The 17,760-nt window shown below is 41.2% G+C and overlaps 2 protein-coding genes across 5 annotated transcripts in view; one reads left to right on the top strand and one right to left on the bottom strand.

Moving 5' to 3' along the window:
- Window positions 1-6,870, bottom strand: part of LOC133472100 (dnaJ homolog subfamily B member 9-like) — a 7,943-nt gene extending 1,073 nt beyond the window's left edge. The window contains exons 1-3 of one of the 3 annotated variants that reach the window (XM_061762453.1): window positions 6,600-6,870; window positions 4,499-4,596; window positions 146-391 (exon numbers count right to left, since the gene is read on the bottom strand). In XM_061762453.1, coding sequence (XP_061618437.1) covers window positions 146-391; window positions 4,499-4,565 — 313 coding nt within the window. In that variant the 5' untranslated portion in view covers window positions 4,566-4,596; window positions 6,600-6,870. Of the gene's footprint in view, window positions 1-145; window positions 392-674; window positions 828-4,498; window positions 4,597-6,471; window positions 6,491-6,599 lie in introns of those variants that run through there. The other 2 variants (XM_061762454.1, XM_061762455.1) reach the window with 2 other exon arrangements.
- Window positions 6,871-7,596: 726 nt separating this feature from the next.
- Window positions 7,597-16,427, top strand: pnpla8 (patatin-like phospholipase domain containing 8). Of its 2 annotated transcripts, none has more exons than XM_061761416.1 (10): window positions 7,597-7,738; window positions 9,453-10,334; window positions 10,430-10,579; window positions 10,965-11,116; window positions 11,197-11,291; window positions 11,362-11,533; window positions 11,608-11,665; window positions 12,194-12,388; window positions 13,814-14,009; window positions 14,548-16,427. In XM_061761416.1, the coding sequence occupies exons 2-10, from the start codon at window positions 9,468-9,470 to the stop codon at window positions 14,820-14,822; spliced, it is 2,160 nt and encodes a 719-aa protein (XP_061617400.1). In that variant the 5' UTR covers window positions 7,597-7,738; window positions 9,453-9,467; the 3' UTR covers window positions 14,823-16,427. The 2 variants fall into 2 exon arrangements, with proteins under 2 accessions (XP_061617400.1, XP_061617399.1); XM_061761415.1 differs by lacking the exon at window positions 7,597-7,738 and adding an exon at window positions 8,450-8,554.
- Window positions 16,428-17,760: the final 1,333 nt, after the last annotated feature.

Genomic DNA, 17,760 nt, shown 5'->3' with positions numbered 1-17,760 from the left:
CACATGGATATTTAAATTCAACAGACATCAACGGCAGTGTATGAAATTACACAACATTAATGTTTAGCCAGTTGCCTATCACACCGAGTTTCTCCATAAATAACTTTGAAGCCGAACATTTGTTGAGATTCGTACAATTCCTCACCCTCCGCTATTTCTCTGAACCTGGCCTCGGCGTCCCAGTCCTTGTTACGGTCCGGATGGTACTTGAGGGCCAGCTTGTGGAAGGCCTTCTTGATTTGGCGCTCCGAGGCGTCTCTGGGCACCCCCAGGATGTCGTAGTAGTCCCTCTTGGCCAGTATGAACTCGGAGATGAGCAGGATGTTAAGGGCGAGCAGCAACACACACTGCACCGTGGCCATGACTGCTTTGGGGCTTTTTTGTTGGGCACCTTAAGTGGATGTTGGACCACTTTTGTTAATAACACGTCACACTGCAATTGGACTTAGAACGATTACAAAAGATGTCGCGAATAGGATTTAAGATGAGTTATAGGCAACTGTTCTCGGTTGTTTGAAAACGGTACCCTTCTGAATCGGGACGTGTACAGTCAAGAAAATAACTCGCCATTTTGACTGGAAAAGTAAGGACGTTTCGCTCGTCTTTTTACTACACAAAAAAGCTTAACAGTATTTCACTTATTTAGGATATAAATTGTGTAAAGTGATGCTTACCTGGGTCAACTAAAGAGGCCGTTGACACCGCTGACAGGTCCAGCTGATACGAAACCGCAAGCTAACGTTTGTTGACGAAATGCATTCCGGAGCCCGAGCACCACGACTCGCAACGCTATTGGTCCACTCCTCGGACGCAGTGACTCGAGCCCTCTGATTGGCGGAAGCAGTCCACGTAGCGTCGCGAAACAAAGAAATCAAGAGGAAACTATTTTTGTACTTCCGGTTTCGCCTCAAGGGAGGTTTTTTTTCTGAAAATACGTGGCGTATAACTACATTTATATGTCCATATGAATAAATATGCGTAAATACAAATATGTGTCTGTGTGTGTGTATATATAGTGTAATCGCTGAATTCTGAGTGAATGTATGTAAAATGTTTGTGTGTATTCTAAAATGTGGACTGTGAGGTTTCAGGCTATGTCTAATGTAGCAGGAAAATACAACATTAATTTCGAATGTATGTTTACACAAGGGAATTCATGTGTTCTAAATATGAATTAAAAGTGAGTCGCAAACATAACTTATGTCGATTTTAGCTATGATTTTAGCTGTTCCAAAAGCAATTCGTTATTTACCAGTTGCTCCAAAAGGCATTGATATAATTGGAAATGGCTGTTAGTTTTATTTCCTTTAGCTAAAATTACCTAAAACCAATTTATGGATCTATGGACTATTAAGACCCATACTTCCTTTAAAAGCTAAAATAACATTTGTATCAGGCATAAAACTTTATCAACTCATGCAAAAGCACTTTGACACTGCTCTTTTTTCGGTGTGGGCATACCTTTATTTTATTTCACCTAGATTTCTAAAATACAATGACATAACCTAAAATAGACAGTTGCTGTTCGTCCAACACTTCTCAGTCTTGACTTGATTTGTTATTTTATCAGAATGAAGTGCCATGGCTGCCAGATTTAGGGAAGTATGCAATATTACAATGTCAGGAACAATAGCAATTGATTAGGATCAATGTTAATACATTTATAATAATTAATAGGTGGGTTGCCACCTTTCAGAAATCAAAATAAGAGACACCCACCACAGCATCTCGGGGCCGTGGCCCCACAGGCACGACCCCAACGGGATGGGCCGCCCACAGCAGTGTTAAATGAATGAATGTGGTTGGATGTTTGGTGGTGGTCGGAGGGGCCGTAGGCGTAGAGTTTAGCAGCCACGCTTCCGTCAGACTGCCCCAGGGCAGCTGTGGCTAGACAAGTAGCCTTACCACCACCAGGGTGTGACTGTGTAGTGAATTAATAATGCCTGAAATTGTAAAGCGTCTTTGAGTATCTTGAAAAATGCGATACAAGTGTAATGCGCTATTCCCTGGGCGGCTGCCTATATCACAAACCGCCCCTGTGCTTGCCGGCAGTTACACTTTGTCACTCACTCTGATCCCCAGCCTGTGTAGGCATCAATATGAAGACGAGATATGCCAGCGCGCTGTAGCAGCCTCAGCGAACCGACGCACCTTACGTGGCGGCCATGTTGGAGAGGTCGACGTTCCCACCGAAGCCAATACATGGGCATTTAAATGAAGTCGTAACTTGCTCAATTCACATTCCATTTCTTACCAGTACCACTTTTTTGTCCTATATTTTACATTACTGGAAAAAAATATGCAGCACAATGTGCTGGCATCCACGGTCTTTTGGGTTTTTTATCATATTGTTCAAAAACTCACTGTGTTCCAAATATTTCAAACGGAGGAGTACAATAGGGATATGACTTGTGAAATGGTGGAACTTAAGAGAAAAATATTGGAAGCTGATTTAACTGAAGCAAGTTTTCAGGGTAATGAGTGGAGATAAGAGTTCTGATTTTATGAACTGTGGTATGATTGGCGCAATGCGCTGAAACATGTCAGCATGATTTGAGTTTGACGCATCTTCAAAAGGTGATCCTGTATTATTTGTGCATACACATGGTTGAAGGAGGTTCTAAATATGTTCGCAGAGTATGAACAAAAATAAGTACGAATATATTGATGACTCACAGAGTTGTGCGTCAAACGTGCCTACGCACGATATAGGCACAAATCTGCGTACGCAAAGCTACAAAAGTTGCCAAAAACACATTTTGTGGTGTGTATTATAAAGGAAGATTTTTTTAAAAAGGATGGAAAATGGGTTGATGTTTATAGCCCAAATTTATAAAAATACTGTATATATTTTTAAAATACCTCTATATTTTATTAGGCTTTAGACGATGAGGATTTTTGGTGCCGATCACCAAGTTTAAAAAAACGATCCGATCACAAGATGGAGCAATGTGTCCATTTACGTGACTTGTTTATTTATTGTATATACTTGTGTACTGTACACAGAGTATCTTCAAAATTATTCTCTTGCATTTTAGACAAAAGTTCAAACAATGACCTCTAGGGGGTATTCAAGGATTGGCCACTGACATACTGTAAATTTAGGTCAAATCAACATTACAGAAATGAGTGCTAACTTACTGTAATTAAATTACATCACTGCAATTAAATTACTTTAACAAATAATGTTAATGACATGCTTACTCTAACTTTCTCACTGTGCCGGCTATATGGACAGGTGTTGTCCAGAGTTTGCGTCCGTTTGGCTTTTCCTGTTTCCCCCCCCACGCTCCGTTCTCCTTGTGTACATTCTTCTGGTGCCCGACAAAATTTGTTGTGTTGAAGCATTTAGATGACGTTCCCCACGACGTACTTCAATTGTGCACAGACTGCAAATAACTTAACGTGTTGTTTGTCTGAGACACCACAAAATAGTCCCACACCACGACATGTTTTTTCACTGACCAGACTGAAAAAAAACTTTATTGGCCGTCAGATAGTTACAGTACTACGCCACAAAGCTAAAAACAAGGAGTAAATGTCTTTTGCGGAGCCGATGGATTACGTCATTGATCGGATCGGCGAATTATGACATGAAAGCTGATCAGCCAATCGGCATAAAATGCTAATTATCGGCCGATACCGATCAGATCGGTGTAAAGTCTATATTTTATTTACAATTAACATGTGAAGACACCAAAGTCAAAATAACAGGCACGACAACAGCCGGAAAAACATTGTCCCATTTGAATAATTTGTGTTTACATTTTTAAATGATCACTTCTACAACGTTCCTAGGTGATGTACCATGTCCCATTACTGGAGAGGTTTTTTATTTTTATTTTTTTAAGAAAAGGCCCATGGGCTACTCATGTGGTCCACGTTGGTTACCGTTGATATTGACAAGCAGACGCATTCTGATATAGACAAGCAGATGCATTTACACCAATGGATGATTTAGAGCAGAGGCCTCAAACTCATTTTTGTCACGGGCCACATCGTAGTTATGACTGCCCTCAGAGGGCCTCTATGACTGTGAACCCATATAAATTAAAGATTACCTCATATACTGTAATTACATACATAATGCACAACACATTGATGAATAACCAGTTTTAAAATCAGAAGCCTATAAAAACGTTTTTCAACTATTACATTTCTTTTCAAAGGGGGATTAGTAACCAAGAATGCTCGCAAATATCTCAATGGTATTACACTAGAAAAAAACTGCTAGTTAGTTTAGTATTTTGATTTGGTTTCGCGGGCCACATAAAATGATGTGGTGGGCCTTATCTGGCCCCCGGACTACCAGTTTGACACCTGTGATTTAGCGCAAGGTCGATTTTATTACGGGCTGCATCGTAATTGTTTTTGATTACCCACAAGTAATTGAGCCCCCTGAAAAGGTTTGTAGGTTCCTATAGATGCGTAAGTGCAGTTTGGCATTTCCCTATTGGCGTATTTTTGTTGTGGACCTACCCTGCATTATACAACTCACCTAGTCGCAGACCAAGCCGTGATCTTGTGGCATCCTGGAGCCAAGGAACCATGTTGAAGTGAGGCATGGAGCTTCATTTAATCAAGCTGTAGCCTTTCCTAAAAGAAAAAAATGCAGAAATTTAACCACACAATGATAATATAGTAATTCTATAGTAATAATAAAACAAAACCCGGTGGAGAAAACCCGCATTAGCCAATCACCAACAGACCGGTGCTTTTGGCAGTTTTCTTCTACTGAAGGTCATTGTGCTCTGCAGGACGCCGTTTAATGTTATATATATATATATATATATATATATATATATATAAAACCCTTTATTGCTCAGTGACTTTTTCTCAATGTCTTTATGTCTCAAAAGTGTCAATCGCTGTCTGTTGTCGCACTAGAGCGCCTCCTAACCCAAACTCCAATCGGGATATTGTGATTAAAAACAGAATACAATGATTTGCAAATATTTTTCAACCTGTATTCAATTGAATACACCACAAAGACAAGATATTTAAGGTTCAAACTGATGGAGGTTATTGGTTTTATTTTGTGCAAATATATTTTCATTTTGAATTTGACGCCTGCAACACATTCCAAATAAGCTTGGACAGGGGCAACAAAAGACTGGGAAATTTGATGAAAGCTGGGAAAAAAATAAAAAATAATAAAACACCTGTTTGGAACATTCTACAGGTGAACGGGTTAATTGGAAACAGGTGAGTCATGATTGGGTAGAAAAGGAGCATCCCCGAAAGGCTCAGTTGTTCACAAGCAAGGCTCAGGCGAGGTTCACCACTTTGTTAAGTCTGACAGTTTTAAGAGCGTTTCTCAGTGTACAATTGCAAGGAATGTAGGGATTTCATCCATAGTATCATCCAAAGATTCAAACAATCTAGAGAAATAAGTACACGTAAGCAGCAAGGCTGAAAATCAACATTGAAGTCCACTTGGACAAACTACATCAATGGATATTTTTGCTGTTATTTCACATTTCCTTTGTTAACCTAAACTTCTTTTCCACATACTAATAAAGCCATTTTGAATGAGATGTAGGTATTGGTTTTTTTCATTTTATTTTCTTTATGGTGTATCTTGCAGCACTTATTTTATGACACCTATTATCAGTTATGAAACCGCTGCACGTGCACAAAATGGGGCCTGTAAATTCATTGATTGATTGATTGAGATGGCTCTGATGCAAAATTAAATTGGCGTCTGGCGATGGGGTGCAGTTATTTTTATTGGCAGCTACTTTTAAGTTATATATATATTTTTTTTATTATTTCCAAACAAGTCCTCGCTGTTGCCATAAATTCACCCATCACAATACGTGCAGTTTAATTTATAATCATGAGCTTCTTTTGTTTGTTTTGATTCTGTTGTGGGATCAACATGCACACTTTCATAAGTGGAACTGTGACTTGTCAAGGAAACTTCCCTGCAGGTGTGTTAGAAATGAAACAGTGACCAGCACTCACCGACCGCTCCCAACTGGAATAAACGAAGGACACATTCTAAACAATGTTTTATTTTATTTGTTCACGTGTTGCGTTTTATTTGCAATAAAAGAATATATAGAATATAATATTTCGACTCGAAAATAATCAAATTATATTAAGTAAATTCTCTGGGCTTTTTTTCAGTGTAGTAGCAGTAACACGGTCTTTTTTTTTTTTTTTTTTTTTAAACTTAATTTTTAATTCCCTACACCTGTGCCTTTGCGCGTACGCACGATTTGATCGGATTTTGGTCGTACACCATTTTCAACTTTTGTGCGCAAGTAAACTTTTAGTAAGAAAACTACGCACTCTTTGAATACAGCGGCCCCTGGGCCATCAGTGACCTCATCCACTTCTTAAAAACACCATCACGTCGCAAAAATAACGTACAAAAACGAGAACTATGTGTGGCATTAAAAGAAGAGACAGCGCCATTGCTCATATTTGAGGATGAATACCATTATTCAAGCAAGAAACAGTTACCTTTATCTTCCAATACATCACCTCCAAACCTCTATAAAAGTTGTAGTGTTATACAATATAACAGTTCACAAGCAATATTTACCGCTGACTAAAACGTTAAAACTTTGAATAAAATACATCGTACTCACAGATGCTGACCTCCTTTCTTTTCACCTGGCTATGTGTAAGCTAGCTCGTACATGCTGCTCTGAAAGTGCCCCAAAATCCTTTTCCGGGTTGAAAACAAGTCCGATAGTAATATGTTGGTTGACCTAGCCGCACAAAGTAAGGGGTTTATTGTTATTATTATTTTTAAGTGGCCTTGAAAATGAATTTTTAATCACGTCCAAAATCGTCCTCTTTCGTCAATCAATGCTCATGCGCGTCTTGAGCTCAACCAATCAGAGGGCTACATAGCTGAATCAATCAGACGCAGCCTGCTTGAAGGCGCAGAGTTGTGAATCTAAAATCTGATTGGTCAGATCATTTCTACTAGCTGGGTGTGTCTTTTACTTGTTTGACATTTTATATATATATATATATATATATATATATATATATATATATATATATATAGACCTCATTTTAAGTTAACTTTGCTTAAAAATAATAATAAAATAAAAATAAAAAGTATGATAAAATCAGAATCAGGATAATCCCATTGTCAGCCAAAGGTACATTCACAACAAGAATTTTAACTTGGTCCGAAGGCACAACAGGAAACATATGGCGGCGCTAATAAAAATATTGTACAATAAGCATAAACAGCGTGGTATAAACATCAAGTGTAGGTGTGAAGTTTGAATGGGTGAACCCGTCTTATTTAGTAGTAACAACAATGCATGCCACCTTTAGATAGCATAGCAATAGTGTTCAATACAGTGTTAGTAATTTAATGGTTTAAAAAAAAAAATCTGTTTTACTCATTTGAATTCAGAATCTTGATAGCACACTTGTACTTCCATACAAGTCCAGAACTTCTTACAAAGAGAGTTACTTTTGAGAGAGTTCTCGTTTGTGTCCAGTTTAATTAAGATTGCGCCCTTCAAGACCCTTTGCGCATTGCTTCGCTGGCCGCCATCTTGCTTTCAATAATGTCCAGCAGCCACTTCTCTGTGAACTGGGTCCTCCCGGGTGTGTGCATCAGCCTGTTGGACTCGACGACAAAGTGGACATCAACAGGCTCAGTTTGCCCTCCAACTTTGGAGACGTCCATCACGAAGTTGACGCCGGCCGCAGTTGGGATGGGCTTTTGCGGCGACGGGCTGCTGAAGTTGGCCAAGTAATGGTAGGACGTCTGGTCCTCCTCTTCGGTCCAGTAGAGGAAGTCCAGACTGTAAATCCAAGAGGGATTCAGCTGCCATGTTCGGATGAACTCAGAAATCTGCTCTTTGCCGACTTCCACTGTGAAGTCTTTGGCAGCCACCCAAAGCATGCTTTATTTGGATTATTATTATTATTATTATATGATTATTATTAGTCACTGAACTGTGTAAAAAAGTGACACAGGTGTTCCAAGTGAGGGTTTTTTCATTGCGCTCGTCGTTGTCGATGACATAATGATTTTGTTTTTTTGTTTTAAAGGGTCAGCACGTGACGTTTCGGTCTGAACATTAGCTTCGTTAAGGTCAACCAACCTGTTGTTACGTAGCTACTTGTTCGACTTTTGGGATTTATCGAGAGATGCTGCAGAAATTTGTCGTCAAAAACGATTACGTGCTTGAAGAAACCAGATTTACATTGGAATTGTTTCTATGTCTGGCACATTGTCTAACGAAATATAATTTCCAGTCCTTGCCGTAATGCAATATGCATTTTGGGTTTATTATAATTCTGTTGAGTTTTTTTTTTTAATATAGTACTTTCAATAGCATATTTCGCACTTTGCACTTATTGCACATATCTTACTGTGTTGTAGACATGTCATTTATGTATTAATATGTAGATTTGTAACAATTTTCAGTTTTTTAAAGACCTATTTTAAAAAGGAAGTGATGTCATTTACGCCATTTCCGGTCTTTTTCCTGTTTTCGAACTAGTGCTAACGCTGTTAGCAGCACAGCACTGAATGAATGTTTTTTGTTTGTTTTTCTTGTCTTATCAGGTAAATGCAGAGTTTGTTGTGGGTTTTTCAACCTTGTGTGTAATTCGAGAACGGAGTGTCCGATGCCCTATTCACGACTCAACATTTGGTTAGCTTTTGCCAATGCGTTTTCGCTACCTTTTGACACTTTCCGTTCAGTGTTGAGTGACATAAGATGTCTGTCTCGAGTGTTTTGACGAGTTCCAAAATCGACATAGTGTATTGTCAAAATTGAATTGCTTCTCTTAGAGCATTCTTCTTCTCAATAATATCCACCAGCCACTTGTCAGTGAAGCGGGTCCTGCCCGGCGTGTGTACCAGCCTGTTCGACTCCACTACAAAGTGGACATCGACAGGCTCAGTTTGTGGTCCAACTTTCGATACTTCGATGGCGAAGTAGACGCTAGCCGTCCCCTGAATAGGCCTCTGCGAGGACGGACTGCTAAAGCGTGCCCGGTAGTGGTAGCAGGTTTGATGTTCATCTTCTGTCAAGCAGAGGCAGTCCAGACTGTAAATCCAGCGGGGTTGTAGCTCCCACGTTCGAATATACTCTGCAATCTGCTCTTTGCCGACTTCCACGGTGAAGTCTTGGGCTGCGACCCACTTGATGTGGTCTTCGGGCGGGTCACGCTCCCTCTCGCGCATGTTTTTGACAAGTTCACACGACTCTGCGGGTAAATTAAGACGAGACGGAGGGCGATGATCTTCCATTATTGTCAGAGGTTTTAGTCTATTCAAAGGAAGCAAAGGCGTTCATTTGCTTGGTCTGTTTCCATGACTACCAAGATTAGTAGAAGTGTGAGAGAGCCCCCTATTGGTCTCTCTTATATTGCAACAACAACTTCTGTTACTGCAGAATTGCAACTTCGCATCCCAGCAGAGAGTTATTAACACGTGTCCTCTCCACTCTTGATCTCAGTGAGCCGGCAGACGCATGTCGCGGATCAGGACCACACTGGACAGCGTCACCAAGGCAGTAGGAAGCACAGACCTCATCTCCAAGTTCTCCCGCCTCAAGCCTGGCTCGCCTGTGGTGGACGGCGCCCATGCGGAAAAGGTTCTGGTCAAAGCCGAGAAGGTCGCATCGAAGGACCCGGATGTTTCGCTGCCTCCCGAAGCCACCGTAGGAGATGCAGATGGTGAGAAATGTGTAGCAGAAGATGACAAAAAAGGAGCACAAGTTTCAGAAAATCCCTTTGTTGCCGCCAAGAATTCCAGCGCCACTTCTGAGGTGTCTGCACCCATCTCATCCTTAAAGCACACACCGCAGCTTTTCCACCCAACCAACATGGACGAGACCTACAAGACTTTAGCTCAGCACATCAACAGTTACTTTTGCATGGGCACGCAGGGGGAAGAAGGCGAATGCAAGCCCCAGCAACACTGTCAGCCAATTCCTCACAAAAGTGCAGACCACATGCCAGTTTTCTCTCCAATAGCAGCGTCCAAGAGCATCGATACACCTGCTACCTCTCATCCATCGGAAGACCTCAGTCACCCTGAAGCTAAAGTGCCATCTGGCACTCCTGCAACAGAAAGCACGGCTCCATCTGTCCCGGTTCTGACCACCTCCCCCAAAAAAGGCTTCACCCACTATCTATCCTACCCTCGTCCAAGTGTTCAAGCTTTTGTGGGAAACTACATCGCTCCATTGGTGCCCAAATTCCGAGGGGATGGTAAAAGCGTTGAGAAAGGCAAACTCCCAGCCGCCGGTGTAGTGGAGGCTTCTGTGGAGAAGGTGGAAAGTGAAGATCAGGTTAATGAGGCCAAGCAGCAGCAGCTTTTGGCTCAAAGGGAGAAGGTAATCAACATAATGCTGTTCTTTTAAGGGCTCTAAGTGCCAAATTATTAGGTTGATGATGTTATCATCATGTTGCATTGTTTGCCGCTCTGCAGATAATAGCCAGGGTGAGTGTTGACAACAGGACCAGAGCCCTTGTGAAAGGCCTCCAGAGAGTCAATGACGTCCAGCTCCTAACCAGTCGAGTGGAGGAACTCAACTGTCACCTGCTGGAGTTCCCTGAGACGCCCGGCGTCGCCATCAAGGTAAGCACGAATCATTTTTAGTGTAAGCCCCTGTTTATTTCCAGATTATATTTTCCAGAGACACCATACGAAAAACACGTTAAATAGTTTTACCCCTCCAAGATCCTTTAAACACATTTAAACATTAAAAAACACCTTTATACTAAATACTAAAACATATTCCTTTGCACCTGTTCCCACAACTCTAAATTTGGACTTTCTGAAGTTTGAAAAAAAAGTGTTTTAACTCACACAAAAGTGTCCGCATGTCCCAAATGTTCATAAGCTGAATGTTAGTAAGCACTGCGATATAGCTATGGCACGAGCAGTAATTATGTCGTTGAACACAGTTTTTTTTTTACATTTCTTTTGAACTGATGCAAAACTGTTTTGGTTGATTTTACAGGAGAAAGCTATACCATGCCTGCTGCGTTTACGTCAGGCCACAGACCTCCGCCTTCAGGCTGCTGTGAGAGAGTCACTAGCTCTGGTCGGCTACACAGAGCCGGTAAAAGGGAGAGGAATCCGGGTCCTGGCTATAGATGGAGGAGGGACAAGGTATGCAAAAATGAAATCTTTAAAAACAAAAAACAAAAAAAAACTCTCCAACTTGTTCATGTGTTGCTGTTTCTGCACAGAGGACTTCTGGCCCTGCAGACACTCCTCAAACTGGAGAACCTGACTGGAAAACGAGTCCACCAACTCTTCGACTACATCTGCGGAGTCAGCACAGGTATTACGGGTACATTCCGGCGTGTAAAATATAATCTTGCCTCAGCGAGCTTCTTTTTCTTTGCTTTTAGGTGCCATCCTGGCTTTCATGCTGGGGATTTTTCAGATCCCCTTGGAAGAATGCGAGCAGATGTACAGGAAGTTGGGCTCGGACGTCTTCAAGCAGAACGTCATCGTCGGGGCCGTCAAGATGGGCTGGAGCCACGCTTTCTACGACAGTGAAATTTGGGAAAGCGTCCTAAAGTAGCTGGCTTTTCTTTTGTTAATTTTACTCCAATTCTAAGCCGGCTTGTCCTTACTAAATTCATTTAATTTAGGGAACGAATGGGTGAGGGGTGCATGATAGAAAGTGCCAGAGATCCAAACTGTCCCAAAGTAAGTCACACACCATAGACATTCTTATAGAAATCCATTTGAGCATTTATTCAATATCATTGATATCCATCTCAAGGCCAATGAACTAATGCGCCCTTCGTCCTCACTTGTAAGACAATTCGGTGCAAGTTCTCTGAATCCAATCACCTCCTGGCCAGTGGAGGAGGGTGCTTTTTGTGTAATTTGCATTGTGTGGATGACCAAAAAGAACAACAAAAAGTAGCAGCAACATGAAGCCAGGCTTCATCTTTTAAATCTCACCTTTGGGGTCATTGTGCATTCCCCTGTAAATACGGAGGACATGAAATAGACAAAATAAAAAATAAAAAACATTCTTTTGTAAGCTTCAGTACGCATGGAGTTCACTGTACTGGAAAAATGGAACAAGTAAGACACAGCGGTTATACTAGTGCGCTGTAGTCATTTGACTAGGGCGCTGAATGAGGACAAAGCATGAACTATAACATGCGCCTTAAGATGGAAATGGCTTTTTTGGACTGTCTAGCAGTAATCCTGTTTGTCCACCAGGTGTCAGCAGTGAGCACCCTGGTGAACAGGGGCCTGCCTCTGAAGGCCTTTGTGTTCAGGAACTACAGGCTCATGCCAGGGGTGAGGTCGCACTACCTTGGAGACTGCAAATACAAAATGTGGCAAGCCATCAGGGCGTCGTCTGCAGCGCCAGGCTACTTCCAAGAATACGTGCTCGGGAAAGATCTCCATCAGGTATGACAAGCAGCTCGGACAATTGTATCGGAAATGTCCACAGTTTGTATTGCGACGCTCCCTGAAGCTCAGGGTTTGTAAAGGTTAATTGAGCCAAGGCACTCATTTTACATTAGAGAAATCTCATGGCACACCACTTAATAAAAATGTCACAAAAGGTATGACAACTGAATGGTGCTCTCATTCTATTGTATGAATGGCAACAGGTCAATACACAGGTTTATATAGTATCTTCTGTCATTTAATTGCCTGTCACAACATGTCGCTGGCAAGGATAGATGAACAAAGATACATTTGCGATGAATACGTAATTTAAGTGAAATTGGAACATTTGTAAAAGTTCATGATCTGACAGACAACTTTCACAGAAATGTATTCCTGCATACTTACCTGTACCTCCTGCTGTAGTATCCTAATAGTCATTTAACTTAACTTTGTGTAGCAGAATAAGGATATAGAAATGTGCAGCTGCCGCAATTAGTACAGAATATGTCATACATTGGTTAAAACTTTACAACATATCTTGTCTCTTGGTCTATATCACTATTTGTTTTGTTACTAGGCCAGACTACATGTTTTTTTTTTTTTTTGCTGAGCATGTGCTCAAGGCTTCCTTTTGACAACCTACTTAAGTAAAATGAGCTTTGCCCCTATTTTCGCTCCCCTGAGATTTCTTTATGCATGTTCCTCTCAGACGTAATTTCTTACACTCTGAAATCTAAAGATAATATCTACAGATGGATCGATGGAGCAATACCCTTATTTAACCAGAAAATAAAACCCATTGCGACCAACGTCTCTTTTTCCAAAGGTGATCTGGCCAAGAAGGCGGAGCGCCATTCACTCAACAATATAGTGTATACGGCGTGCGACTACGTTTGTGTGTTGTGTGCCACATTTCATGTGCAGCCACGTAGCGTTTCATTGACAATTTAAGCAAATCTTTTCCATAAAAGCAAATTTTCTTGGGAGAGGTCTGCTATAATGGGAGTATTGTAGAAAAATGACATTTATACTTGATCTATGGTTCCTAATTATATAAACATAATATTTAGATTTGATGAGTTTTTTTTAATTGTCTTTGCATCTGTTTTCGATGTAAAGTGTTTGTTTTGATGGCATGTGAAGCCCAATAGGAGGAAGAGAGGAGTGCCGTGAAATGGAAATACACCTTTAACCCTGGTCCCATATTATGGCACACTCACCGTCTTTATTTATCTGAGGAAAAAAAATAAAACACTTGGAGAAGAACCAGAAGTGGACTCTGGAACAGCCTGATAAATTGCAGAAGCAGTAAACCGGAAGACGGCATCCTTTCAATTTGCTAGCCTGTTTTTGCCTCTCACTGTTGGCAACTTGATTTGTGAGAAGCTTTGTAAAGCACAACTTGAACCTTCGAATGCCTTTCTCCTACTCCTCTTCTAGGATGGAGGCCTCCTGATCAACAACCCCACAGCGTTGGCCATCCACGAGTGTAAGTGCCTCTGGCCCAACACGCCGCTGCAGTGCGTGTTGTCCCTTGGCACCGGACGGCACGAGGTGGCGGGGAAAAACGGCACCACCTACACCAGCCTCAAAGCCAAGCTAACCAACGTCATCAGCAGTGCCACCGATACAGAAGGTACGTTGGGCCAAATGTTCTTTGCAAACACCGCTGTACTACTGAATAGGTCCAATTTCATTTTTATTCATTTCCATGAAAATTATTTTAAAAAAGTGTTTCTTTGCACAACTGTCTATGCCAGCAACCTATAGTGACTGGCACAACAATCAATTAAATCCTCATCACTAGATGGCAGAAGGGACAATTAGCCTGTGTAGCCACCTGTTGGCAGTCTTAACACCGAAGACAGTTTTGTGTTTAACTAAAGAGGGCCGGTAAAAGTGTGAGTAAATTGAGACAATAATTTTAATATCCATTGGTCCCTTGTTCATTGCAGTATTTAGGTTGTGTTTCCAGCCTCCCCCTCCAAAAACTCCAAAATTGTCATCACATTGAAACTTTAACGCACTTTTTATTAATAATATTTGCAGTGACACTTTTTGTTTGGTGGTGTGCCGAGAAATTTTAGTTGGCTTAACTCGCTTAATTAAAGTTGTCTTTCTTGTAAAGTAAAATGTTGAAGGCTCAGCACGCTTTCCGTTCATCCCTTTTTCAGAGGTGCACACCATGTTGGACGCCCTGCTTCCACCGGACACCTACTTCCGCTTCAACCCTTACATGAGCGAGGACGTGCCGCTGAACGAGAGCCGCGTGGACAAGCTGAACTTCCTCATGGGCGAGGGCGAGCGCTACCTGGAGCGCAACGACGGCAAGCTCCGTAAGGCCGCCGGCGTGCTGACTAAGGAGAAGGGCAGCATCCAGAGACTGGCAGAGTGGGCCAAACTTAAGGCCGACATGTACGAGGGCCCCCCCTTCACCTCCAAACTCTAACTAGGATGGTAAGGTCATGCCCCATACACACATAAAGACATTGGTCCTCATTTACTAATAAACGCGTAAAAATGTTCTCAATCGGCGCACCAGTTGCGCGCATATGCAAAATCCCCGTCAGATTCATAACACGTGCGAACCGAACAATTATCTTGGCACCACCGTACGTCTGTTAATAAATCAGAATTCATTCTACATGATGCGCTCGTGCCCACAACGTGCAATCTGAAAAAAATAGATAAATCAGATTATCCTAAGGATTAGAAAGAATACTGAAGACTTTGGAAAACTAGGAAATGCGAACGGTCTGATCACACTTCCCTTACTGAGGAACAACGAAGCGGCCACAGATTAAAAAAAACAAAACGTCATACCTATTATCGTATTTTGTATACAGGTAAGTGGGTTGCCCAGATAGCAAGAAGTATTTCCCACAGCGCAACACACCCGGAAGTGTTTGTTCTTCTTCGTTTCTGTTAGATGACATGAAATCGTGTGAGATTTGTTGCCTTGGAGGGCTTGTTTCGAGATCGGTGGCAGAACAGAATTTTTATGTTGAGATTATTGGAGCACACCACACAGTACGACCAAAACTGAAAAAAAAAATGCCTGTTTTTGTTTTGTTTGTTTGTTTGTTTTTTTTAATCATCATGTGTTGAGTAATTCGCAGATAAAAAAATCTTTTAAGATTTGAAAAATCCTTGTGTGTGTACCAGGCCTACGACGAGTTTCTTCAGGAGTAAATTGTACAGTTCATTTGGTTGGCATGTAGACAGTTTTGCAATGAATTGCCATATGATGTTTACATTCTTTCATAATGATCTACTTGAAAAATTATTTTAACATAGGCAATATGTTAACCACTGGCATGCATTGACCATCCATGTTCACACATTATGATGAGACGTTTGTAGCTGGAAGGTGCGGGCTTTATCGTCATTGATGTATTATGAAAAAATAAATGTTTGATTAGTGACTTTAATACATTAAGCTACAATATTGCACATTAAGGACATCTTTTTTTTATCATTTCTAATACTGCACAGGGAGGAAAACGACCTCATGTACTTGGGAATGGTTCTTTCTCAACCTCTGGATGTGTAAATATTTGCTGTGCTGTTTATTTAAATCAAACTTGCACTTTTAGGCTTTTTCAGTGGTTGTGGTCATATGAACCATTTCACAGTGTGGGGAGTATGTTAAATATACAGTACTCCAGTTTTACGTAAAACAGGTGCACACTGCAGCTATACCTTTTAACCACAAGCATCTTTTTACAGTCACCTGCTCCAAGCATCATAAAGCACAATATGCATTCAGACACCTGCGAAAATTTGCTTGTTTAGGATAAGCCTATGGCTGCTTTAATGCCAATCCTGTGTAGTTGATTTGGAACTGGGAATGCAGAGTTTTAATCTCGCACGGGAGTAGATGCATTTTTCATGAGTTTAGAGCAAGATGGCAGTTATTCTCCGTATAGCTTTTATTGAGAAACTTCTCGGACAAATGAGCCTGAATTGCTCAGTCATGCATGATTTGACAACCCTTCAATCCCATCATTGTCACTGTCAAACTTCATGGAATAAAAAAAAAAAAAAGTCATAACCTGGGGAAAATGTTTGTCATCTTTGCCCACTAAAATGTAAGAAACTGTTTCATCATTTGAATTTGTTCATCTGCTTATTGCCACACACTCAAACTACAAAGACATCAAAAATATTTGTTGGTTGAGGAATGCCAAGTGTCAGCTGATGATGAATTGCCCCTGTTCCTTTAATGCACGTTTTGCTTTTCTGACTTGTTGTTGTTTTTATCCCTGTTGAAGATTCACTGGCTATGGTAAAGTAGATGGTCTCTCTGTGCTGTGTTTACATGACGAGGTGTGACAAAGTCACATATCCACACATTATTACTCCTTCGTAGTTGTGTGGATTGGCAGGAGTTGTCTGTCTCCCTCCCACGCTTTTTGCCGGAGTGAAAAAAAAAATGGCAGAATTGTCTTACGGCGTTCCCTAGCAACTGCTCCACTTCTGTTTTTTTTTTTTTTTTTTTGTACAATGCAACTTTGCTTATTTAGCTGCCAAAAAAAATTAAAAAATGCAATACATTTTTACACCACAGCCAGAAATGTCAAATCCTGTCAAACAAAACAAAACAAAAAAACAGATTTTTTTTTTTTTTTTGTTTTGTTTGTAATTTGATATCATTAAATTTGCTGCTGCAGCGATGCATGCCAGCAAATGAGTCTCTCGGGGGGCCAGAAGCCAAAGAGGAGCGGAGGCGCGTGCACATCTTCCGTGTCCTAGGCTGTCAGTTGGAATTCATGTGGTCACGAGGGAAGCCTGTAGTTAAACACTAACAATTCAAGGGCAGGTGTCTGGTTATTGTCGAAGTTGGCTTACCCTAATACAGTATAATACACAGACTGGTTCTAGAGTACACCGTGCAGGTTACTCAAGTCAAATGAAAGTGTTTAGTTTGCCATCCTATGAATGACGTGAGCTCAGCCGCAATGGGTAGCTTGAGGCGCCGGACGAAGAATGTGTTGAAAGGGAGACTCTCCGTTAGAAAAGGCCACTGACAGTACATCAGCAGAGAAGTTTTGCACACTGGTGTTGCTCAACACATTTCTACCAGTCTCTTCTTGCAGGCGCACACACCTGCACGCACACGAAAACAACCTTATTTGCCCAACGTCAACATTGTCTGCAGCCATCTCAGTGTAAAACTTCATCGAGGTGTCGAATATGTCAGCAGCCAGTCGCGGCATGCACATACTATATCGCCATGGCTAAAACTTTAGCCTCTGCTCAGGGTTAGCCTGATAACCGCTAATGTCGGGATGAGTGTTGCTGCATGTGATACTTTTTGTGATGGAATTTTTTGGAAATAACCAAATCGTTTGGGGGGTTATTAAGACCAATTTTTGGTGACTAAG

The sequence above is a fragment of the Phyllopteryx taeniolatus genome, chromosome 22 (genome assembly GCF_024500385.1).
Source record: "Phyllopteryx taeniolatus isolate TA_2022b chromosome 22, UOR_Ptae_1.2, whole genome shotgun sequence".
NCBI lineage: Eukaryota > Metazoa > Chordata > Actinopteri > Syngnathiformes > Syngnathidae > Phyllopteryx > Phyllopteryx taeniolatus.
Note: the sequence above shows the minus strand (reverse complement) of the source record. Positions and strands in the feature narration are given on the sequence as shown.